Genomic DNA, 23,952 nt, shown 5'->3' with positions numbered 1-23,952 from the left:
AGTCAGTGCAATGCTGGGGTGTGTCAGATACTTGGGAGTTCCATGAATGAATGTGCTCCTTCAAAGAAACTGCTTTTACGCAAAACTTTTAAATTATTGAATGAAGGGCAGACCTTTCTCACAAGAACCTCTGTGGCCTCTGGTGTAACTGTTCCGTTCTTGACTGGAAATGTGTTGTTTGCTCTTTTACAGAACAATTACTAAGCTCTGTGTGACCCTTAAAGAAGTATCGGGGAATCATTGTCATTGGCTATTCAAGAATGACTTCATTGCCACCTGCCACTTAACCCAGGTATGCCTCGTTTTCTTGTTGCCATATGACATGAGGCGGAGGGTCTGAGGAGTGTAGGGAGGTGAATGAGGGCAGACTGCTGCTTTGAACTGGGCGGCCCCAGATCACAGAGTACTTGCAAACATCCTCCTCATCCAAAGATGCCAACTGTGTAAGCCTTTGCTTGCTTCCTGTGAAAACAGCAGGCCAAAACACAAAAACACACCACAGGTGAACTGAAAAGGGGGCTTTAGCCTCAATGTTGAGAGAACTCAACAAACAGAACACATAATCACACAGGGAATGCAAAGCTAACTCCCTGTGTTAGCATTCCCTGCCATAGCTTCACCTGCGAACAGGAGCCAAAACAACAAGAAATCAGCAGATCCCCCGGACAAGGGAACGGCCAACCCAGAGATTGCCTTTCAGAAAAAGCATAACATGAGCGCGTACTACTTAGCACCTGCACACCTGGGAAAACAAAAGGGGAGTTTTTATTACAGTGACAATATACAGGGCACCCAAAATATGTGGGGAGTTGGTGGAAGTTCGTTCTCCCAAAAAAAAAAAAAACGCGGGCCAGTCTGGGCTGGATTGAAGAGGGTGGAGCAGAAGACCCAGAGCCACAGGAGAAGATTCTCCCTCTGTGTTCGACAGAACTGACCTGTGTGACTCAAGATGCTCTAAAACATGTAACTAGTGGCGTTATGTTATGCATTGTCATTTCGCTCATTGTGGCTTCGAAAAAAGACACCAGAACAAAAAAAAAGTATCCGCCATAAAATCATGACGTGTTGAGAGTGATGCAACATTTCACGGCACATAAAATGCAGCCAAGAAATAAATAAGCATTTTGGGTGATCTACAGCCCACGTAATTTTGATCTTTCATGACCTTTGAAGATACATTTGTGACAAGGGCATGTATAGTTTCAGCAAAGAAGCACCCACTGTAACTGAGGGTTGTAATGCATTGTCTTAATGGGGCGAGTTGAGTTTGCTGCTATCATTTGCCTACATTTCTGTGGTTGCGATGGAGGCCCACAATGTGACGCACACAAAGACATGCACTTCATAAAAGCATGTATAACTGTAACCCAAGTGGCGGTTGAAATAGAAGAGATCAATCAACTGTGGGCTACTTGAGCCTATGACACAACACCGTAGCCCCTTCTTCTCTAGGCTTTGTCCTCTCTCGATGGGATCACCAGCATAGGGAGCGAACAGGTACAAGGCCGAGCAAACGTGTAACCTACATGCAATGGGAATCAACAGCCATGCCAGAGATAAGTCAAACCAAGGCAATAAACCTGGGTGTTCTATGAGGGTCTTGTTATGACGAGAGGCAGCAAAGAATAGACTGTTGAGAACGACTGAGAGATCATCCCATAGGCCTTCAACAGCAAAGAGAGTAGCCTAACACAAACAGCTGAGACTCCAAACAGACGTGTGACTAGTGTGGAAACAGACTTCAGAGGACCATGACTAGAACTGTGGTTGGGGGACTGAATGGATCACTACCCATTTAACCCCTTAATTCTTTCAAGGAGGGGATTTTTTTTAATTTAACATGGCCATGCACCCATGGGAGAGGGCACTGTGTCCAAACCCCATTGGGTTGCCAGTAGTTTGATTAAGAAGGAATATAGGTCCAGATGGCAAGGGGTGTGATCGTGCCATGCTGGCAATTTTCAAGACTAGGCTATACAGCCACATTTCCCCTCCCCCGTCCCTCAAAAGCACCGGGGCCAATGGGTGCTTCACTATGAAACATAGGGAGATCATCCTGCTGTTTCAAAATGTTCTTGGTTGATATCTAGTCAATGTCCATGTTTGGACCCTAGCCTATATTATCAGCTTTCAAGGTCAGAAGACCTAATACATTTGAAGGTTGTTCGGTGCTGGGGTGCACCTTAACCACTTAGTATGACATAGTGGAAATGCTCAAACTGGGAAGTGCCTTTTCCTCTGAGTCAGGCTGTTCATTTCCACATGGACACACAAAAAGAGAACTCTGAGGTATTGCACCATTGATCCCATTACCACATCTTATCAACCTGCATTAAACCTGTTCAAATTTTGCAACATTTATTCTCTCCCCTCCCCTCTCCTCTTCAAATACTTGGTATGTGTTCTGTAATTCTTTACATGCACAGCTTTGCAAAGTTGGCTTTATATTATTTTACAGCACAGAGTGGCACAAAATTGGCATTCTGTAAGATAGACATAATGGGCATGTCACACTACAGTCAGCAGCCAAACACAAGATTCCTGCTGTAAACCCACACTATTTCAGTAGTGCAAAATATTTCTTACAGAACAGTAAGTCCTGGACTGAATCTTCACTCATTACTTTGTTAATAGAGAAACTGAGGGTGTAAGTAAAAGAAACCAGCTGGTGAAATACATTAATTTGAATCATAATCCAAAATCCAGACGGAAGCTCTGTGTACCAACTGAAATTAACTTACATCCTGTCAACAAACCAATCTCCCCAGTTTCCAAAAATATAGCTCAAAATGGCAACTTGTATTTAAGACCAAGTTTGTCTAATTTTACCGCCATTTGATGACAAACTGGTACTGACTGATGCAGAACCCTGATTGATGCTAGAAGTCCTTAAATGTTATTTGGTTATTCAAACTGTAGGTAGACGTCGAATGATTATGTTAACCATGTTGAAGGAATAGACACACAAAAAATTACATGATGTCTCATCATGACGGTGCCCAGCTGCATATTACGTCGACATTTACATATAAAGTTAGGACATATTTGCTTTCCCAACGTGAAAGCGAACATCCATATCCTAGAAAATGTAAGACATAATATATAACATTGCCTATTACACCGCAGATCAAGGGTGAAAATATGGCACATGCGACAACATTTAACATTCTATGACATTGTATCGTTACTGGCAGAGCTATTAGGTCTTCTGTTCATGTCACTAATAAGGAAAGAGTATATGTGAACTCATGTCTAATGTCACGCTGTTGAGAAAAATCATCGGTTGGATCGTCCATGACTTGCAATGTTGCTCACTGCATAGCTTGGTAGATCCCTGTAAGGACATCAAAGCCCATATGGCTAACTGTTGCCAACTAGGCTCGTCCTTAGGCTGTGTCATGTGTGCTGAACAGCTGGCCTCTGCAATCGAGCTTATGTGACCTACAACTCTAACAACTGTGTTTTTGAATTATACAGTGCTTCAATCAGTTAAGTTACTCACCTTCATATCGTTCATGATGATCTGAAAGAGCCCCCCCAGAGCGCCGCATTCCTTCTCTATTCCAGCATCCATTTTCCAAGTCCGAAGCCACAAAGACTGCTTTTTGAGTTTTATGGAGTTAAATGTTTCAGTTTAAGTTATAACTACGAATGCTGCTATGTTACATTTAACTAATGAATGTTGGGCCAAATGTATACCACCAAGGAACATAAAATAGAACAGTAGGAGAAAAGTCGCGGCTGAGATAACAACAAAAAAAGGCTCGAGGGAAAACAAAATCAATAGCTACGTAGACTATTCCTCAGTTAGCGTAGCTAGCACGTTCATTGGCTAGCTAGCTAACTAGCCAACTAACTAATGTTAGTACTAGCCAACTTAGTTGACCACTGAAAAAGACATTGCATTCTTTGATGAAGATTGTAGACACACGCCGTATCGAGTCCAAATTGCGTGTGCATCACAGAAAAAGCCACCGATCCTAAAGCAAACTGCGTTATCGCAGATAGAATCAAAGAAAAACCAAGATATTTGCAACTGTGGACTTAAGTCGCTCGCTAGCTAGCTACCTGACAAACGTTTGTCGAGGTAGAAAGATGAATCAACTTGTCACGTTAGCGAAACAGTCCGTTTTCCACAGTTCCATTCAATCCATTTGCAGGGTGCCAAGTCCGTTGCCTGTGTATGTCTTTCCGTCCAAACTTGTTTTTACGCCTACTGTAAAAATGTGCAGTGATATTTACAGCTTAAACAGAAATTCTCCTCAGAACGTATATCGTACTGGCAGTCGTACCGTGCTGCTACTGTGTGCCGCGCTCCAAATTCCCTGCTTCCCAGTACTTGATCAGCGGCCTCATCCCTGGGCGGAGCAACAACATTTCGGGTGATTCCGTTCTTTTCCGTGATGAAACACCTTGCTACGTGAGCATGAAATAAATTAGCTCCTTCAGTAAAAACTTTAATTTAGGAAAACATTCCTCTTTGAATTTAGTCACCATTCACACCGACTTAACTAACTTGCAGTTTTGAGTTATTCACTTCAGCCTGCCTGATGCCACAAAGCGGAAGGGATAAGGTATTGTTATATTTGTTGTATAACAATGTCTCATTAAAAAAAAAACATGGTATTCTCTCAGGCACAAATACCCACATTTGTCAAAGGGCACCATAGTTTTCAATGGCACCCTAAAAAGTGGAGTTAAAACAAACTCAGAAGATGCTGTCGACCAGGCAAAATGCCGTTTGATATGCAGCTGTGGCAGCACTGATTTCTCGAGATTAGACCTGGCCCTTCACTTTCCCTCTAATGAAGATACACTTTATTTAGACTTTATCTTTCAGATCAGCTGTCTCATAGCAACTGTAAGGAATATCCGAAGCACGCACTCTTCACACCGTATTCATGTACTGTACGTGGACAAGAGTCCCCTAGCGGTGGTGCATGATCCAGTAATCTTGGAGGGTCACCTTGTTGAAAATGACACTGCCCCTTCCTATGAGACGAGACGAATAAGATGATTTTAGCGTTCCATGCACTGCAAATAATGTATCTCTAAATTTGAACATTGACATCGATAGACAAGATGTCTGGTTACACGAGTCACTATTAAATGCATGCAGTGTGGAAAACAGTTTCCGGATCAGTCAGTCACAGCATGTCATTTTGCATATCAATTTACATCATCTGGGGGCTCAGTCATCTCAAATGATAAAGGCATTCTTGGCAGACGTTCCACTCCTGAAGAAGCGTTATGTTTCGAGAACTTTGGAGAACTAGGAATGTACTGCCACCTAGTGTTCAAACCAGGGAGATACTAGTTACAAAAAGACAATCAAGATCGTGTTTTGAAAACTTTGTATTTGAAAGAAATCATGTCATACAAATAAAATCTGAAAATGTACAGTGCACTAATTTCATGATTCAACAGAAAGTGTACAAACAGATTTGGTTAGCTGCCTTTATGATGTAAAAGACAAATTAGAGTCATTCTAAGAAAATTAAACTTTCTATTTGACTTATATTTGACAAAATGTATCAAATATTTTCCTCTGTAAATATTTCACTGAAAGCCTTGTTAACTTTAGAGATTTTGTTTACAACACAGTAGAATTGATAAAATGTAGCAAATGATCTAACAGGAGATCAAAGATTGCCCCAATTACTAAAATACACTGCTTAAATAACAGTAGCAAAAGCCCATACATCCACTTAAGTAATGCATCTGGGTAATGTCCTTTTTTTATATCAAGTTGGAAACAGGAATCAGACAGAATAAAGAAAGTAAAGGCAAATGTGCATTCCAGTAGCAGTAGGAGCACTTGGGAAAGTGACCACCAAACTGGAAGAGTGGCTTCAACAGAACCCAGAAACTTCTAGGCTCTCTTCCCAGAGAAGGGACGTCCTGGAAACAGAGATTATATTGCATAGAACCGGCAAACTGTAACTCCCAGGCCTTTGGTAAAGGACCCACGGTTGTGAAAGACATGGTTACCACAACCATTTCCACCCATATGGCTATAAAATAAATCTTTACGAATGATAAAAGTACAAAAATCACCCTGATGTGGTCACACCATACAGAGTGGGTCAGGTTACATGATCATTAAAATAAAAGGCAGAAACCCAATTCAAGGTGATAAGGAATGCAAGGGTTTTAAAAGCATTTTTTGAATGCATGCACTTCGGGATTACCATGGTTGGCCTCTTCATGACAATTTGTTGACTTGATTGGCAAATGGAGAGGATAGAAAGAGCACCAACACTGACCAGAACGACAGCTTAAAGACTTTCTGTAGACCTTAGGCCAATAGAAACATTTGGAAAAACTAACATTAACCAAGGCAATACAACCCATCTGTCACGTGTGCAATGACACACTTTACATCCCAAGCAATAAACACACAATATGAAAATAAGCAGCAAAACAGACATCTTTTCATGCACCTTCATTTTCCGGGCACTTTCCTTACACCATCAGTAAAGTAAAAGGTACAAAGTAAGGTATGTATGAGTAAGGTATGAGTCGCTATGTAAGTACAAGGAATGAAACCAAATTGTGATTTTGCTAGGCAAACCCATTATTTTCTTGGTATAAAGATTGGATCTTAGTTTTTTGCCTTGGGAAAAGTGGACAACTACAGCCTTTATAATATATGTTAAGAACCACAAAAAAATAAACATGTTGGTGTGTCATAATGATGTTGACTAATGTTATTGCTGCTTTTACGACGAACCCTGAAAAAAAAAATATCTTACAAACTGGGTCATTTTGACATATCAAACATTAACCAAGTGCATCTATGTCACAAGCATCTGCAGTACGTAATCTTACAACAAATACAGTTGTCTGAATTCGACCTTTGGACTCTAAAGCCCACTTGGATTCTCTACAAGTAAGCTTGATCTCATTCTCCCTCCCTCCCTCCCTCCCGTGGTCTGAATTGGGGGCCCTTTACAGCTTGTTATTGCAGCTTCATAATTCACCCTCTCCCTGGGAGAACAGACTTTTGGCACAAGAGACTCTCTGAGCTCTAGCTCTTTGTGGCCTGCGAAGCCTCATCGTCACGCAGTCCACATCATACAGGTCCTGAGATAAGCTACTATACCAGAGCTTTAGGAAAACCTAGAGCTGAGTGGGCTGGAGGAAAGCTGTGGTAGTAGGAAAAGTAGTCTTCCGTACTTCTTTAGACATTCAGGGTGCAGGATACTTCAGTCTATGCTACCAGGGCCTCTGTGCTCTGCCCCTTCTCTCGCCGCTTGCGCGCCATGTCGCTAGCGATGGCCAAGGCCCCACCCTTGAGGAAGCGCACAAAGTTCTCCCCCACCAGTGGGCCCATGGCATACAGGCCAGGTTCTTGCACTGACTCGTGGGTGAAAGGGTCCACGTCCAGTGGGTTGCGCCTGCAGGTGATGGGTTCTTGGGGGTTGAGCCCCAGCGGGCGTCCCTCCTCGGGCAGGAAAGACAGATTGGGATGAGCTCCAATCAGCACCAGGACCATGGAGACCTGCAGAATAGTCTGCCTGCCCCCCTCCCCCTCCAGGACACACTTGCGGTCAGGTCGGATAGCCAAAACACGATGTTTAGGCAAACTCATGTAGCCAGGGTAGGAGCAGCAATAGGAGTTTGGGCTGGTGTCAACCAAGGAGGAGAGAGGGGTCCTCTCCAGGCTCGAGAGCACATCACCCGGTTGGTGCTGCTGCTGGGTCATCATCTGGTGCACTTTGTGGTACTCTGGGTAGAGTAGTTTTGGCAGCTGGTTGAAGATGAGACCTGGGTCGGCGACTGAGCGCCTGAAGGCGTGGTACACAGGTATGCTGAGATGGTGAGTAGCCAGCACCGCGTCCGCTGCCGTCAGCCCTGCACCCACCACAAGCACTGGGTCAGACATGTCGTTCAGCTTCCCCGCGGAGATGGCCGCCTCTAGCTCCCAGAAGCTGTGGGACACAAAGGGCAGGCCCTCACCCTCCACGCCCAAGCGGGCTGGAATATCGTGGGTGCCTGTGGCTAGCACCACGTTCTCTGCATATACAGAGAAAGGGAGCTCCCCATCCTCCCTCTCCTCTTCGACGCTTTCCTCCACAGGGGGCCTCTTCTGCACACCCTGGATCTCCCACACGGAGCGGCCCTCGTTCTGCAGGTGTACACGTTGCACAGAAGTGACCGAGCCGCAGCCAAAGTTCTGCTCAAGGCCCATCTGGGTGACGTAATGCTGGTAATATGAGGCAATTTCAGCAGGTGTGGCACGGTCATTACGCACATTTCTGAAATACAAGAGGGGTGTGTTGAATAAAGGCTGATGGAAAAAGCACATCTTTCCTATTTCTGTGACAGCATGATATCCTTTCACCCAAACCTCATACGCCTCATGACATTTACTAAAAATAAACATGTTTTGGGGAGCTTTGAACATTGCTTTGATATTCTTCATTCTGTATTGTGTATAACGTGAGCAGATATTCGGATGAGAATCTTGAAAGTACTCATTCCCGTTCATTACTGACTGAATTGGAGCTTTTCGATACAGGCTTGTTAAACATTATTTATTAAAGAACCAAACCTGCGTTTCTCTCTCATCCAGTCTTTTAACTTCAGCTCCGGTAGTTCCATCCAATTGGCCAGACTGAGAGTGAGCATAGATCCCTCCATTGCCTGAAACCAAAACAATGGCCGTAAAAATGCTGTGTCACACCCAACATGCAAAATCTCATCTACATCAGATGACTGTAGACTTTGGCACAACAAACCACACAGGCCCTCTCTGTTCCCATCTGATATGAATGCAAATACACCTTCGGGCTGACTAACCACAATGAGGTTGGATAAAGTTAGGCTTATTTGAAAAGAGCAAATGAGGCCTCCATCATCTTTACAAAATGCAATACAATTATTCATAAATAGATCAATTTAATGAACCGTATCTTTACATGTTTGCATTTGTATTGAAAGGTGGACAGTGGATTTTCTCTTCTAACCACCATGACCTACGTTCACTTTCAAATGACTACATAGAAACTCACATGCCAGGCGCCTCCAGGCGGGCCTTTGCCGAGAACCAGGTGAGGGGTCGCCCTCTCTGGCTCATAGCGCCAGAGAAGAGGGGAGGCACAGTCCAGGCCGAAATCGCTATCGGGCAGAAGCAACGAGTCAAACAGCACTGCTACCGGGTTGGATGACCGACCTTCCAGCCCTTCACACAGGTACTCCAGATCCTGCACGCACACACCCAAACAGGTCACAATCTTGTCATACTTCTCATTCTTGTACAAATTATCATCTTCGATTATCTTTTCATATGGAATGAATGTAGTAGGTACAGATTGTTCGGATTTGACTGTGGCAAAAGAAATGCAAATCACATAAAACACACATGTAAATTCAGATTATATGTTTTTATCCCATGACTATGTTTTTGTCCCCTCATTAAAAAAAAATCCTGTTACCTGTTCCAACAAGGGAATGTGAGAGTTCTCGCGTAGTTTGCTCTGAAGAATGGAATTTGGATGGATTCCCTCAGGGGACAGGTAAGGTGTATAGCCTGACAATAAGTAGGATAGGCAGATGCCAGATGGACCATTACCTGCAGGACACATAAATGTAGGTATTAGCAGCAATGTGTGTGCAACCGCATGGAATCGCAAGGAGGGTAGATTTCAAAACACAAACATTTTTATAGTATGCAGATAAGTTATGCAGATAACTCACCAATTACTACAACAGGCAGAACGTCTCCAGATACTGCATCTCTGTCATACAAATCCATGGCTTTCCTCTTATCTGTCTGAAAAGATGAACAATCATGCTTTCAGTCAAATACGAATCTCTATGCATTCAAAAGAAACAAGGAAGAAAAACATACAACTATTTACATATTAAACAGGAAGATTCAAACTCGCACGGGTCATGTAGAGAACGAATAATTCCAGTATGGTCCACTAAACTCCAAAAAACGGCAAGCAGGAGTGGCATTAATCACACCTTCTTTTTCAGACAGCGAGAGAGGCTGCAGTCGGCTAACCCTAGATTTAGCGAACAGAAAGTTACGGCATCAAGCCAAACCCGCCTGCCAGAGTAGCTGTTACATAAGATAGCTTCCCAAGTGAAGAGTGAGCGTGACGCTGCAGAAAGTTTAAAGTGACAGCTCCGGGACAGGGAGGAACCTGCCTGAACTCAAACTTACTGAACTGAAAACCATGATTGGGTTAATGTTACATCACTAGAACAGTGCGATAGTGAGGGGAGTAAAAAAAGACGGTTTTGAATACGACAAGATTTTTAAGATCTGAAATAACAATGCCGACTAAGAGTCAACAGTAAATGCAAGTCAGCACTTGGCTTTTGTAAGGCGTTTTTGAGAATGTGAACGCCCGTTGCATTGTGATTCATCAAGACCATTCCAGTATGCTAGCATTCTATCCCACTTCCCCTACATAAGGTTACGTAGCCAGTGGAGGATAGTACAAAGATTTAAACAGATGGATACCTAATTGGATTACAATTACCGACAGAAGGGGGACGCCTTCTTTGGTTAGACGTCTGGTGTGTAACCTAGTTTTCACGAGGCATGTGCTCAAACATCTGATCAACCAAATTCGTCTTGTGTTGATGCAGCAATTGTAGTAAGAGAGGAACTAAGGTCAGCACCATATTCTGTGATCACGGCACGTCAAATAACAGGGAATGGGCGATTACCTAACATACGTAACGTTCCTCTGACATAACTGTGCAAGCTCTAAAAATGATCTAATGCAAAGCTTAAAACGTAAAACTTACACTCCCAACCAGGAAAACAAAAGCAAGCTACCTCGCTGGTTAAATTCATGTAAGAGGCAACCATGAGGACACGCAGTGCATCCATGTCTTGGTTACCCTTAGCTAGGTAGCTAAGACAGGCTACTCACCAGTTGTTGAATGGTGGTTTAACAGCCGCCGAATTTGATGTCGAATTCTCTCAAACACGGTTCTCCTACGAGAAGGTCCAGGGGTTACCCGATAGCCGAGTTAAAATTAAAAACTCACTCAGTTTCCTGAGAGTGAAGTTTCCTTGTCTTTACATCCAACTGACGTCGCCCCGACTGACAGTAGCCGGTGCCACACTATTAAACGCGGGGCTAACGCATTCACTCAGTTATATGTCCATGTACATGGAGGGGTTGTAGAATCATGCACTGACTGAATCGTCACTGACCAATCGTAGACAGCAGGTAATGACGACATTATATCTGATAGGTCTCTGGTCTCTTTGTAGTGGCTCAAGCTGAAAACCCGTTGTGTTGTGTTTCTTTTCGTATAGAGTTTATGAGATTTCCATTGGCTACTAAAAGCGCAGTGTGCTGCAAGCCAATCAGGAACAAGTGCGCATTCCTGCATGATGCCTTTTTTCCGTTCCCGACTGTCACCCATGCGAAGGGTTCATTACTCACTTTTGTGCAAAAAATGGAGAAAATGCTTGTAATCTTTAGGTGAAATGTTCAGTTTTATTCACTTCGTATTTGAAACTTGTGTCTTCCCACTACTTTGCATTTGGTCATTCATGTTTTCCACAGATTTATTGAAAATCCCTGAAATAATAGGCCTAGTACAACTTTGCTTTCTCGAAAGAGATTTCAGACACTTCTCTTTTTACTTTACAATAATGTTAATTTTTTACTTTGAACCCTGTTTTTATTTGATTGTCTTTTGGTCTATTGAATTTTAACACAATAACTTTCTTCTGTGGGTTCCATGCTTTGACAAGAGTATAAAACGACACAAGTAAAAGTAACACACAAGTAACAGCAGTTTTTCTGTAAATAAGTACTGTTATGTGAATGCTGTTCCATTTGAGCCAAAGATAGCTATGACTTCTCTGTTTTGGCATTGAATCACTGAATCCTAAATCAATTCATTCACAATTCTACACTGCGTCATTCCAGGTTAATTACAGCTCACGTGGACATCATGGCACAATAAACAATGGAATCTAGTCGGTTTAGTTTGGGACAATGTTTGATGCACATCACTATAATTATTTGTATTTGTACTCGATCATGGCCAACCTGTTTTTTCACTCTGAAATGTTGCAAAGACCAGCATGCTTTCTTATCAAAGGGCCACATTTGATGTAAACATCAAAATAGTAGTGAGTGTAAAACCTAATTCCTATTATTACATATAAACCCTTGGGGTGATTCAACGTCATCAATGGTGGGAAGACAGCGGGCCTCATTGTTCAAAAAAACTATACATCAGCATTCTCTTTCACTCTTTCCAAGAGCTGTGGGGCTTAGGTTTAAAAGCGACCAAGTAACTATCCCAACACTATAGCACTCCTACGCACACTCAAAGAAAACAAAGCTAAAGTCTCTTTCATCAGTCATGACCAGTGTGGTTGTCATGGGAGTAAAGCAGTTATATAAATATGCTTACATAACTCAGGGTGACTGCAAATGTGACTGAAGTAAGTGTATACCTGATAAAAGACCAATTGCTTACATGGGGATGGACATCAGTAAACGGAGTAGTTGCATTTCTGGTAAATTTCACCCATCTGAGAAAATCGAGTCATTATTTTATACCACAGGGGTAGAACCGGCAAGACCAAAATGTCTGCTGATGTCTCAGAATTGTATTCTCGTACTTCATTCTTGTCAGATACAAATATATAGATTAACCATTAAGTAATTTAAAAGAAGTTAAAGTTGCCAAACATGTTTTAGTTTAGGGGCGAACATGAATATGTTGAGGTAAAATTACCTGTCAATCAGTTTGTGCTATGTGGCTAACATGCTTGAGGGCTAGGGTGTTAAAATTCTTGTAACTGACGGTACATGAAAAACTTACATAATCACCTTCTGTCTGGTGAGGTAAGCATCAAGTTGGCTGGCAAGGTCACATTGTTAGTATTATGAATAGGAACATGAATGTCCAGCTTTACACCCTTTACAAACTGTCCATGATTTGAAAGGTTTGGATCAAACCAGGTGCAGTATATTATCTGGTATCCTTAAACTATTCCATTTTGACCAAAGACTGCTTTTGCCTAGGTAACAACAGCTGAGAAAAAATGAGCACGAAACAACAGTAAAAATGCTGAGAAATCATTTATTGAAAGTTCTCATGACAGAACTGGTAAATTATTTTAAAAATCAGTGTCCCAATATACCAAAAGCATAAGTTATCCTTTCAAACTCGAGCTTAGTGAAAAGGATATATTAGTCAATACTAATATATAGGAACACACTTTTATATGAGACAATTTTACAGTTATTATAAAGCATGTTAATGGATCCATGGGAAGACCTTGGAGGTCCAGGGAACAAGATAAGTGATTGAGTAATTCATAGAATATTTCGTTTAATGTTCTTTGCCTTACAGAAGGCAGCCCTTATGAGTGCGTATCAGTGTATGTGCATTAAGAAATGATCGCAGTTATCTATAGTACCACGCACATTTTCATGGAGTTTGTAACACATAGTAAATTAGGGCATAAATAAAAAGGCCATTTAATGATGATGATGTCAAAGTCCATTCTCTGTGAGTGTTTTCTGAACAGTAGAGGAACTGCTTAACCAAATCCCTTTGTTGTGCAAAAAGGAAAAAGAAACACACTCAGTAATTATACACACATGCACACACACAAAGACAAAAACAAAACAAACAAACAAACAAAACAAAAAGACCTCCAAGTCAAAATTAATGTAATCACATTGGTGTCCAAGTATACAGTACTTTATAGTTGTCTGAAGCTACATATAAACACTTAGCTACAGTCTAGATGTATTTGGCAAAGGGCTGACAAATGGGCCAAAATGAAAATAAAGCGGTGGCAATAAGCATTACCAGCTGCTCTCCGATGTTTTCCATGATGGGACAGCACCATTTGCATAACAATACAGTGTGTCAAACATTTCACACTTTCCTCATGTTTAAGAACAGAAGCCTTTGGCATTTTTATGACTTGTGACCTGCACTTTGGACAAATGACCAACCATGTAATCTATAACATAAAATAAACTCACATGTTGTAGTGTACCTCTCTTTCTTTCTCTCTCTCACACACACGCACGCACGCACGCACGCACGTCTCTCTCTCACACGCACGCACGTCTCTCTCTCACACGCACGCACGTCTCTCTCTCACACGCACGCACGCACGCACACACCAGAAGATTGAAAATTCCAACACCAAGCCTGTGGCGGTCTTATGCAAGGCGGACAAACTCACCTCTTAACTAACAAGATGAGGTCATGCGGCTAAAGAGGACTACAACACCTGGTGCTCCACACTCACATCCATGTTGAACTGCCAACAGGCCTTCCATTTTCACCATACTCCATTCGTATTCACTCTCAAATCATCCTGACAATGTATACTGACTAACAATGTGCTGAGATCTATAGAATTGAACTTTGTTAAAAAGAAATAAATTCAGTGCATGAAACATAAATTATGAGTGAAATTCCTAATTACACACTGCTCACCAATATTTTAACATTTAAAAATTAACATTCAGCAGAACATTAACATTAATATGGCAGCAGAAGTTATGGGCCACATTCAGATAAGCAGTGCAATACTTATAATCTAAACATATAATAAGCTAATGTCATAATGCAACATCTGTTCAAATGACTTTCACACTAAGTGATCTCTAACATTTCCCCATTCGGTCTCATAGCTATGTTAACATCTTTTCATACATGCATAAAACGAAATCCCTTATCAAAATGCCCCACAAAATATAGGCCATGATTAAACACGGCAGGGTTTGATATCTGTAAGAGACATTGACCTTGAGTACATAAGGAAGTGAGTGATTTAGCAGTGGTGTGCAGGTATGTCATTTAAGTGTTCACATAGCTCCCTCCAATGGACAACAAGGGAACTGCAGCTCTGCTTCACTACCAGAGAACTCAAGTCTTGAACATAAGATAGAGGGACAAACAAGCAGGGCAAAGGTAAGCAAAACAAAACAACAACAAAAACTGCAACCAACCACATAGTTGCACAGTAGATGCATTTCAAACATTCCAGACTTTATAGTTTTTTTTGTTTTGAAGCGCGGACCAAGGCACAACGGCATCCATCCGCGGCTTCCAAGCCTTCACACAGTTCCTGCAGAGAATATCTTCACAGAAGCTTTGGTCCATGTGAGTATACATCCTCGTGACAAGAGAGAGAAAAAAAAAAGAAGGAGGGAGAAAAATATCCCCAGAGAAACAGGTGAGGGCCTGTATGAGTTCCTCCGCAGTCCTTAAGCCAGGGCTACTTGAGCACAAGTGTGGCCTCGCCGCCATCTTTCCTCTTCAAGTACAGGCCGTGGCTTAGGTGATGCTCCCTCCGCAGGTAGGCATAGAAGTAATCGGACACCAGCAGAATCTGAGACGAAGGGACAAACACACACAAATGCAAAACAGTAAACACTGTCACCATTGCAGCCCACTATGCCTGTTCAATACACAAAGGTTGCAACCAGAGGAGGCCACTGAAGATTTAATCTCCTGCAGCCAACACACAGTTGAAATTGTGTGAACTCAATAAGGAAGCGTTTGTGTGAAACTCAAACTGGCTGATTAATTATGAATGCCAATCATCACGTCAGACTTTAATCCACCCTGTTAAAACACATGCAACGCTTAAAAAACCTTACCTAAAAAAAAAAAGACCAAAACTGGGAAGCTGCTTTTCTTGGTTGTCATTTTGACAATAGTTTTTAAACATGGTTTTAACGTCACAGGGCAGCTCTCTCTGTCTGGTTCCATCTGTTTGTTTGTTTTTGTCAACCCTACACCTCAGCATGTGTGTATTATCTTCCAGCGGAAGGGTCGGCATACATGAATAAGTGAGAAAGGCCAGGCGGATAACTCAAACCTCTGTCATTAGCTGCACAAATGCTGCTTCTTTGCTTTCAGAAAAGGACAAAACATTACACAACACCCATTTCTCGGGCTACAAAAGCAAACACGGAAAAAGCCAGTCACTTGTTGACAAAGAACTAGAGGAGGTATCTGTATCATGAATGTAAAAGCCATAAGACTGTACCTGCGCCACATTGAAGAGCAGAGTGATGGCATAGTAGAAGTTGGAGTTGGCACTGCCAGCATAAATCCACAGGTGCCACAGTACCGGGAAGAGGGCCGAACAGGCCAGCAGCACACAGCACACCAAGAAGATGTTCCTCAGGACTGAGTAGATTTATACAGAGAGAGAGAGATCACTTCAAATAAAATGTGTAGCACAGGACAGCAAAGCCCTCGTATGTCATGTATAAACTGACTTGGACTCGTGACCCCCCATGCCTAAAGTCTGTGTTATGTTAACACACATTTCATTACTTTGCACATTGCACATTCACTTTTGCACCCCTGCTCTGCATTTTTGCATTTTACCTTTTTTTTTATTTATCATTATCCATATATACTGTGTTCTATCTGTACTTATCTTATGTGTAGCACTTAGTGTGTTTCTATGTTTTATTTTATGTGTAGTACTTATCGTGTGTGTATGTTTTTATGTTTACTGTGCACCCATACACCAGAGCAAATTTCAGGTAGGTGTAAACCTACTTGACAATCAATCTGATTCTGCTTCTGATTCATTCAAACATTCATTACTCATTCACTCAAGTTCTCGCCCTGCCACAAAATAAGAGTCAACTAAACTGTAAACTACCTATTTACATCACATGAGAATAGGATGCAGCTGATATGAAGTCATCCCAAATATTTAACAATATTGAACTATATTGCCCAATGCTTATGCAATTAGCCCAATTGGTGAGAAAGACCGCACTTACATCTGTACAGGTGGCTCCACACAGGCAGAAATGCCATGTAGAGAGCAATGTCCCCAACTGTAGGATAGGACTTGAAGATGGAGATGATGGCTATCTGCATGAACATTAGAAACACTGGATGATCCCTGGATAAAAAAACACAAAAATACAACACACACACTCACATTAATGAACAATGCAGACAGACTCAATAATACTAATTAAAATACATCAATCTAGTAGTTGTAGAGCTATTGTAAATGTAGCATTGTAAAAGTTCTCTCCGAAGTATGCCTGATGCATGCTGCACTATAGTTCGCAACCTATTATAACTAATAAACAAAGGCTGTAACTACTAGAAAAGATGCTATTGGACCACACCGCAGACAAATCATGGAATTATACTAGTCATATATCAGTTTGGAAGAAATGTGTATGTGTCACTGTTCTAATGGCTGCAGCCACGTCTGCTTGTGTGCTGGCTGTATTTACATTTGATTAACCTACTTCTGGGATGAATGGTAAAATTCAGAACTTGTAGCCAACTTTGGTGGCTGTAATTGAATCCTAGGATATTACTACACATAAGAGCTTGGGTTAAATATCATCATGGCAATGTACAACCATAAAGGCAATGAAATGTTGTTGAGAGCAGGAAAATAAGTGTCTGACTCTAGCATAGCCAGGCAGCTGTTAAATGCATAGACAAGGCGCTGTCTTCCATTGCCTCCACTGGAACTTCAAACACATGACTAATTGTGTGATTAGTATAGAATGACACCCATCAAACAAGTCAGACCGGCGAGGACGTGAATACACAGCTGGCATGACTACCAATTAGCCAATCAGAATGCTCGTACTGTCGTTGCCATATATTAACAGGCTTTACTGCACTATGAAAATCTGGTTTAGTTCACAGACATTTTGACAAATTCTGTTGCATGCAACAAAGCAGAACTAATTCCCTCTCTGGTGCAGTGGTCCCTGACATAGGTGTTATTATTTGTACATACCAAATTATCATACGATATCCAATATGATATACTATAGTAATTACAAGAACCGAGGAAGAGGGGTTAAAATACATTTTCAAGGATCAACAAGTCAAAATGGTATTCAAAGTGCAACGGACAAGATAAACATATTTTTCTACGCACATTGTCTTCCCTTGTGGCACAGGGAAAGAAATATTTCATAACACGAGAAACAATCACGTTTGAAGCACTTACTTTAGTTTTATGGACAGAGGAATAGAGTAAAAGAATACGTTGATCTGGAACACACAGATGAAGAAAAGCCGAAAGTGCTCAAACATTTCGGCAAAGAAATACCAGAAGAGACCAATGTTTGGGGTGAGGTCTGGCACCGACAGTCTACAAAAAGAGGAACAAACATAAATACACCCTCATGTACACATACACACGTATGTACACACACACACGTACATACACACACACACACACACGTACATACACACACACACGTACATACACACACACACACGTACATACAGTAAATATCATCATTTTACAAGTCTTGGTGTTGCCAACAAAGAAGCACTTTTACGTGTAGCTGATTTTATAGTCCACAAAAGAACACTTACATGAAGCCATATACTGAGGGAATGAAGTCCCAAGAGGTGAGCAGGAAAAACGACAGACAGACGATGACTGCCAGACTCCCAAAGTACATGAACGCATATTGCGAGGTGAACAGCCAAAAACTGGGCCTACGGAGGTTCACTGGGATGTACAGCCTCTGAGAGTGAGACAGGAGATGGAGAGGGGTACAAAATAAAGAGGTTTTAATTTCAGCAATGCTTTCCTTCTTCCTGGCAATACAAAACTAAAACAAGAGTGCATAAGACCACTTAGTTATGCTCTCTCTCTGTCAGTGGCCTTCACTGTATGGAGGACAAACTTAGAGTGGTTTGAGAGAGCGTATGGAGACATACCTGGAGCAGGTAAATCAGTGCAGGGGCAAACAGAGTGAGGGGGTAGATAGACTGGTACGTTGCCAAGGCCAAAAATATCGCACTCAACAAGGCACTTCCTGCACAAAAAAAAAAATGTATTACTGTTGCAATACTGCTTTTAAAATGTCATGCTAGGCGCATATGTTCACAAGGGCTCAAATCATACACTTAAAGACACTCCTACCTTTTATCGTACAAAGTATAAAGAGTGCGATGACGGCATTGTTGAGCCCACACGTTGACTTTGCAACACAGGAGAGAATAGTGAAAGGGTTCCACAGATAGCTGTAAGGTAAGGATAGAAAACATTTCCTTATTAGACACAAACAATCATAGCCAGATGGGAGAATACCTCAAACCTAATTAGTTGTTAATTACATGCTTCTTGACTATAGGCACTGTTCTTCAATGCAACTGCTGCAAAACATAGCCTTGCTAAATGATAACTTCCAAATATACCAACAACGTAGAAGAATTAAAGAGCTAAGGGCTCAAATTAACTTTTTATATCAGATTTCAATTTACTGTATGAAGAGTTATTAAACAAGAATAGCAGCATGGCACATTCTGGACTGAGTACAGTTATTATAATCATCAGTGACAAAGAGAGAGCATTATGTTATATAAACTAAAGGAAGTCATACTCACAACATTGCCACTTTTAAAGGAACGTAGTACATCTCTTTAGGGGTTCGCATAAGTTCCAGACAGTCGTGTGGGTATCGGTCAGCCTCCAAGGCATACTTCTGCTTCCTGAACTGTGGCATTATAAGGACAATATGCCATATACGTTAAATTAATACTGTGAAAGTGAAAGACACTAGAGAGAACATTTTTCCTCTTCAACTCACCACATTCTTATTGTAATGTTGTACTGCCAAGTAGAGTGCAACTGCTGTGATACCATCCGCTATCTGGAAATAAGGTGAATAATATTACACAACTCTATACGATAATAAATACTTTGAAAATCTCAAACCAGTGGACACTCACCATAAATACTATCTCTGCATAGTCAATGACAAAGTGAAAGAAGTATATGATGAGAGGTGTCTCATGGAACACATCTCCTGAATAGGGTGACACACCCAAATCCAACAAGGCAAGGCCTTCCACAACTGAAAAACATACAACGCCAATTAGTGAGGAAGCACTACACAAACAGAACTACCAACTTTGAAAAATGATAGCAGGCCAATGCAAACCACAGCAAATGGGTACACTTAAAGCAAGAAGTAAGGTAAAGAACAAGAGATGACAACATGTGATTGACATAAAGAAAGCTGTCATTATTTTGACATCGACAAAGATAACGTCTTCCTAGCACGTGTAATTACACCTTATAGTGTTTAGAACTTATACCAACATTATCCTTAGAGTGGCTTGCATCCAACTTCTTTTATATTAATAGAATGCATTCTATCTTGCTACCAACTATTTTTGAAACCTATTGGCTCTTTCATTAGCAGGATCACAAAACATTCAGTGCTCTAAAAAGACAACATTAACTGCATGAGAGGAAAACCATCAGAGAAGCATTTTTTGAACACTACATACAACATTCACTACATACTTCACACACGTCTTTGTGTAACCAAAAATCTGTTTAGTGCTTCGACGTAAAAAGCCTTTACTGTCGCTAGCACGATTGGCGTCTCAGGATGACAGCTCAATGGAGATGAGCTGCATGGCGGATGTCTCTCTTCCTATATTTGAAACGTTTCCAATGAAGAAATATATCACAAACCTCGTTTCCAGGCATTTAACGGAGATACCACTTCAACTCTTTCCGAAATCAATTCAGCTAAACTCGATCTGAATAACGCTGCTCTGATTGTTACAGCCACAATCAGAACCAGTGTTAAGGGAGCCGCCATCTTCGTCAGAAATTCTCCACCTACGGATGTGACGCATCATGGGAAATTGATTCTTTTCATCAAATTTCCAGAAAGATGTAGTTTCATAATAGACGCATTTAAAACTGTTACGTGGTGGTTTCAATATGACATAGCCTAGCTCAGGGGCAAGACAGGATTATGTATGGGTATTAATCCATATTAAAGCGTTTGCAATGGAAATACCCACACCTGGAAGGGGTTTCAGTTTCTGGTTGTTCCCCTAAAATCTAACATTTGTGATGCCTCACCTTGCTTTTTGCATTACTTGCTGTTAGGATTGTTTACCAACAATGAGGTAGTTTAATTTAATTCATGTAAATTCAGAATAATCTACGATTATAACGATGCAGACCACATCTTGTCTATGCTGAGCTGTAGCTGATGAGCATTAGGCCTACCTACCAATACTGCCCATTGCAGAATGATACATCGATATACAGCACCATTAGTCATTTTTAACTTTCCAATAATTTCTTATTGTATGTTTATATTCAAGGGACTGATATTGGCCTATACAGACAAAAAGCCAGGATCATCCCCAATGCATGCAGCTTAAGAGGTCCTGTTGATTAGGATCCAAGACATAAAGGTCAATAGATAGATATATAATATAGAATATATAGAATAGAATATAGTCAATAGACACAATAAAGGTTATATTCTTGGCAAAGTACACGGCTTGTTCTTGCACTGCGTAGTGTAATTTGAAATTGCACTTTTCAACCAGTAGATGGCAGGATCGTAACTATGTTCAGCTTTGTGTGTGCAAGAAATGTGATGAAATATTCAAGAATTTGTCTAAATTCATTTCTGTCTGCCACTCTGGTAGCAAACATACATTTCATGTATAATTCACGATTTCTTTTATATGTATCTGTATGTATTTATGCAAAATGTGAATGTGAATGTGAAATTGCATAGGTGCTAGCATATTTATTGTCTTTACCATAGTTTGATATTTCTTTTTGTTGCCTTCTTGACAAAAAAATAACTAGCCTATAGCTATGTACGTAATGACGTTCATTCAGAAGACAAATGGTTATTCCTGCTGGCTGATGGCCCTCCCAGAAATTGCTCATGAAATGCAAATACCAACGCTTTCTTTTTTCTTTTATTGTGCTCTTCAGTGCAAACTTGGCCTGTTTACTGACCTTCACAGATCCGTAGTCTTTCTCAGACGGAGCCTCCTTGTAGTCAATACAAGCTCTGACAGCAGATTCGTCACCATAGAAGCATTTGAGATTCCTGTAGCCAATATTGTTCTACAATTGAGCGAACAACAAATTTACAGTCACAAATAGATTGGTTTACACCAAATTAGACGGAGGTTCTTAAATAGAGCGTGGAACAATGGCTGTTGGACAAGTTTTACAGAAACGTATAAATCTAGGATTTACAATATCTACACCTTGAAAGGTGCATGCAGCACCAGCAGCGGGCCCATTCCTCTCTGTCAGAAGCAGCAAGATTCTACGTCAGACCAGTTTGCCAATCTTATTAAAGCATCCCTAAAGCTGCCTGACTGCACTGTGGTGGGCTGAAAGTATGTCATGCAGCAGAAGTACAGGCCGACAGCAGACTGAACAAAGGTATAGCTATGGGAGATGAAATCTCCATTTTTTTTTTTACGTGAGCTTTCAGGGTTACTGTATACTAGCAAATGGGTCAAGCAAATGGCTGAAATAATAAAGAAATAGGCTGAGGTTAACAGCTTTTGCAAGATTCGGGGATGATGTCACACACAGAGGGAAGAATGTACAATCTGAGAAAAACACACCAACCAAATTGTTATTGTGAAGAGAAGGTGTCATTTTATGTGGGCGAAGAAAGAAGCATGGCTCTGGTAGTGAAACAATCTATTTGAAGCTAATGAAGGCAGTAATCAGCAGAGCTTTCTTTCTGTTCTAACACAGATGCAAGAGGGCCTGGACTCAAGATACACTCAAGCTAACATCCAGGCAAATAAAAAAAGGGCTTCATACTTCACACTGTTCTTGCACATGAAGTGGCCATGAGGATGTGTGAAGTAACCGCCTCAACGGTCACAAAGATGGAGCCAAAGCTACGTTTATATGGAGCCTGGATTGCCTGAATCCGGATTCATTTTTGACACAGATCCTCTTTTTTATCACGTCTACACGGAGCACTTGCCATTGCGTCTACATGAACCCAGAGGATCGGATTGAATCCGCTGTAGTACATCTCCCAGGCCTGCTGGTGGCGCTTTAACGGTGCTACAGACAACTGAAGAAAACGGAGAAGAAGACAGGAGCATGCGTATAAAGTGACAGAAGACAGTAGTCGAGATCCAACTAGCAACATTTAGACTAGCCTACATTTAATCTTCACAGTAACACATTATGGTGGTTAATTAAATCAGTGGTCAGAGCAGACTGTAGGTTAAGCGAAAGATAATTCTAGTTGTTTTGATAATAAAGAGTTTAGAACCGTGCAACAAAGCAATTTGCAACATGACATCTGAGTTGTTTCAATACCTGTGCTGTATGGAGAGGATAAGCTTGAGCACGAGAGACCACAATGTAAGTGGTGTGGATCTTGGATGTTTCATGGTTTACAATTGCTTCCAATTTCATGGTTTTATTACTAACAACAAATGTAGGCTATTGTTGAGGGCTTTGTCCTTCAAGTACTGTACCTCTGAAGAAAAGTGAACGCTAGCTAGTAGCTATCGTTGTCACTAGAGCTAACATTCATCTTTATTATAGACCGTTTTGAAACTTCCGTCTATAACACAATATTTTCACGGCAGATTTGCTCCTATAAGCTAATTGTATTAGGTTTTGTACAATGGTCTAATGCAAATAGATTAAACAGTGATAGATTAAAGTGTGGCTTGTTAATGTCATCCCTTTCCTAACAACATCGATTAAGATCGATAATAAACTTGTATTAATCCCGTTAGGGAAATTCACGTGTAATAGCAGCAAGGTAATAGGAAGAATAATATTTTTTTTAAGCTGGAGAGCTGCTAAAACAGGCTGCTCCACTCGCTGTGGATCTGGGTGCAGACGAACAATCCCCGGACAGATTGGAATCTGCACACTTTGAAAACCCGAATGAGTGCGCATTCAGTGTGCGGATCCGCCCTGTTCGTTTAGACGAAAGGTCGATCCGGAAACATTCCTCTCCGGATTCAGGCAATCTAGTGTCCGTGTATACGACTTCTTAAGACTTATTTATGGTCGACCTTATACGCAGGCATGAAGAGCCCTCTGCGTCGGTGCGAACCCCCTCCGAGCACCTCTCCGTAGGCTGACGTGCACCTCCCAAATTTGTTAATTATCCGCCGAGACGACGGAGCCCG

At 41.3% G+C, this 23,952-nt stretch overlaps 3 protein-coding genes across 3 annotated transcripts in view; all 3 read right to left on the bottom strand.

Moving 5' to 3' along the window:
- The window catches only part of mtss1 (MTSS I-BAR domain containing 1), a gene marked incomplete at its 5' end in the record, with an annotated part of 62,276 nt that extends 58,702 nt beyond the window's left edge, over nt 1–3,574 (bottom strand). Inside the window, one exon of the mRNA XM_080846769.1 lies at nt 3,503–3,574. Within this exon, the coding sequence (XP_080702895.1) occupies nt 3,503–3,574 (72 nt within the window). The remainder of the gene's footprint in view (nt 1–3,502) is intronic.
- A 3,362-nt stretch (nt 3,575–6,936) lies between these two features.
- osgn1 (oxidative stress induced growth inhibitor 1) lies at nt 6,937–11,111 on the bottom strand. The gene is made up of 6 exons (XM_080845840.1): nt 10,899–11,111; nt 9,703–9,778; nt 9,441–9,577; nt 9,018–9,209; nt 8,558–8,649; nt 6,937–8,261 (listed from the first exon to the last, which is right to left on the bottom strand). The coding sequence occupies exons 2-6, from the start codon at nt 9,758–9,760 to the stop codon at nt 7,214–7,216; spliced, it is 1,527 nt and encodes a 508-aa protein (XP_080701966.1). The 5' UTR covers nt 9,761–9,778; nt 10,899–11,111; the 3' UTR covers nt 6,937–7,213.
- Nucleotides 11,112–15,244: 4,133 nt separating this feature from the next.
- pigu (phosphatidylinositol glycan anchor biosynthesis, class U) lies at nt 15,245–20,612 on the bottom strand (the record flags this gene model as incomplete). Its single annotated transcript, XM_080845615.1, has 11 exons — nt 20,477–20,612; nt 19,723–19,847; nt 19,581–19,643; nt 19,378–19,487; nt 18,914–19,014; nt 18,709–18,806; nt 18,358–18,512; nt 17,984–18,127; nt 16,776–16,900; nt 16,022–16,164; nt 15,245–15,358 (listed from the first exon to the last, which is right to left on the bottom strand). Exons 1-11 carry the CDS (start codon nt 20,604–20,606, stop codon nt 15,245–15,247), a joined length of 1,308 nt encoding a protein of 435 aa, XP_080701741.1. The 5' UTR covers nt 20,607–20,612.
- Nucleotides 20,613–23,952: the final 3,340 nt, after the last annotated feature.

The sequence above is a fragment of the Sprattus sprattus genome (genome assembly GCF_963457725.1).
Source record: "Sprattus sprattus genome assembly, chromosome: 10".
Lineage (NCBI taxonomy): Eukaryota > Metazoa > Chordata > Actinopteri > Clupeiformes > Clupeidae > Sprattus > Sprattus sprattus.
This window is presented reverse-complemented; position numbering and strand designations above follow the sequence as displayed.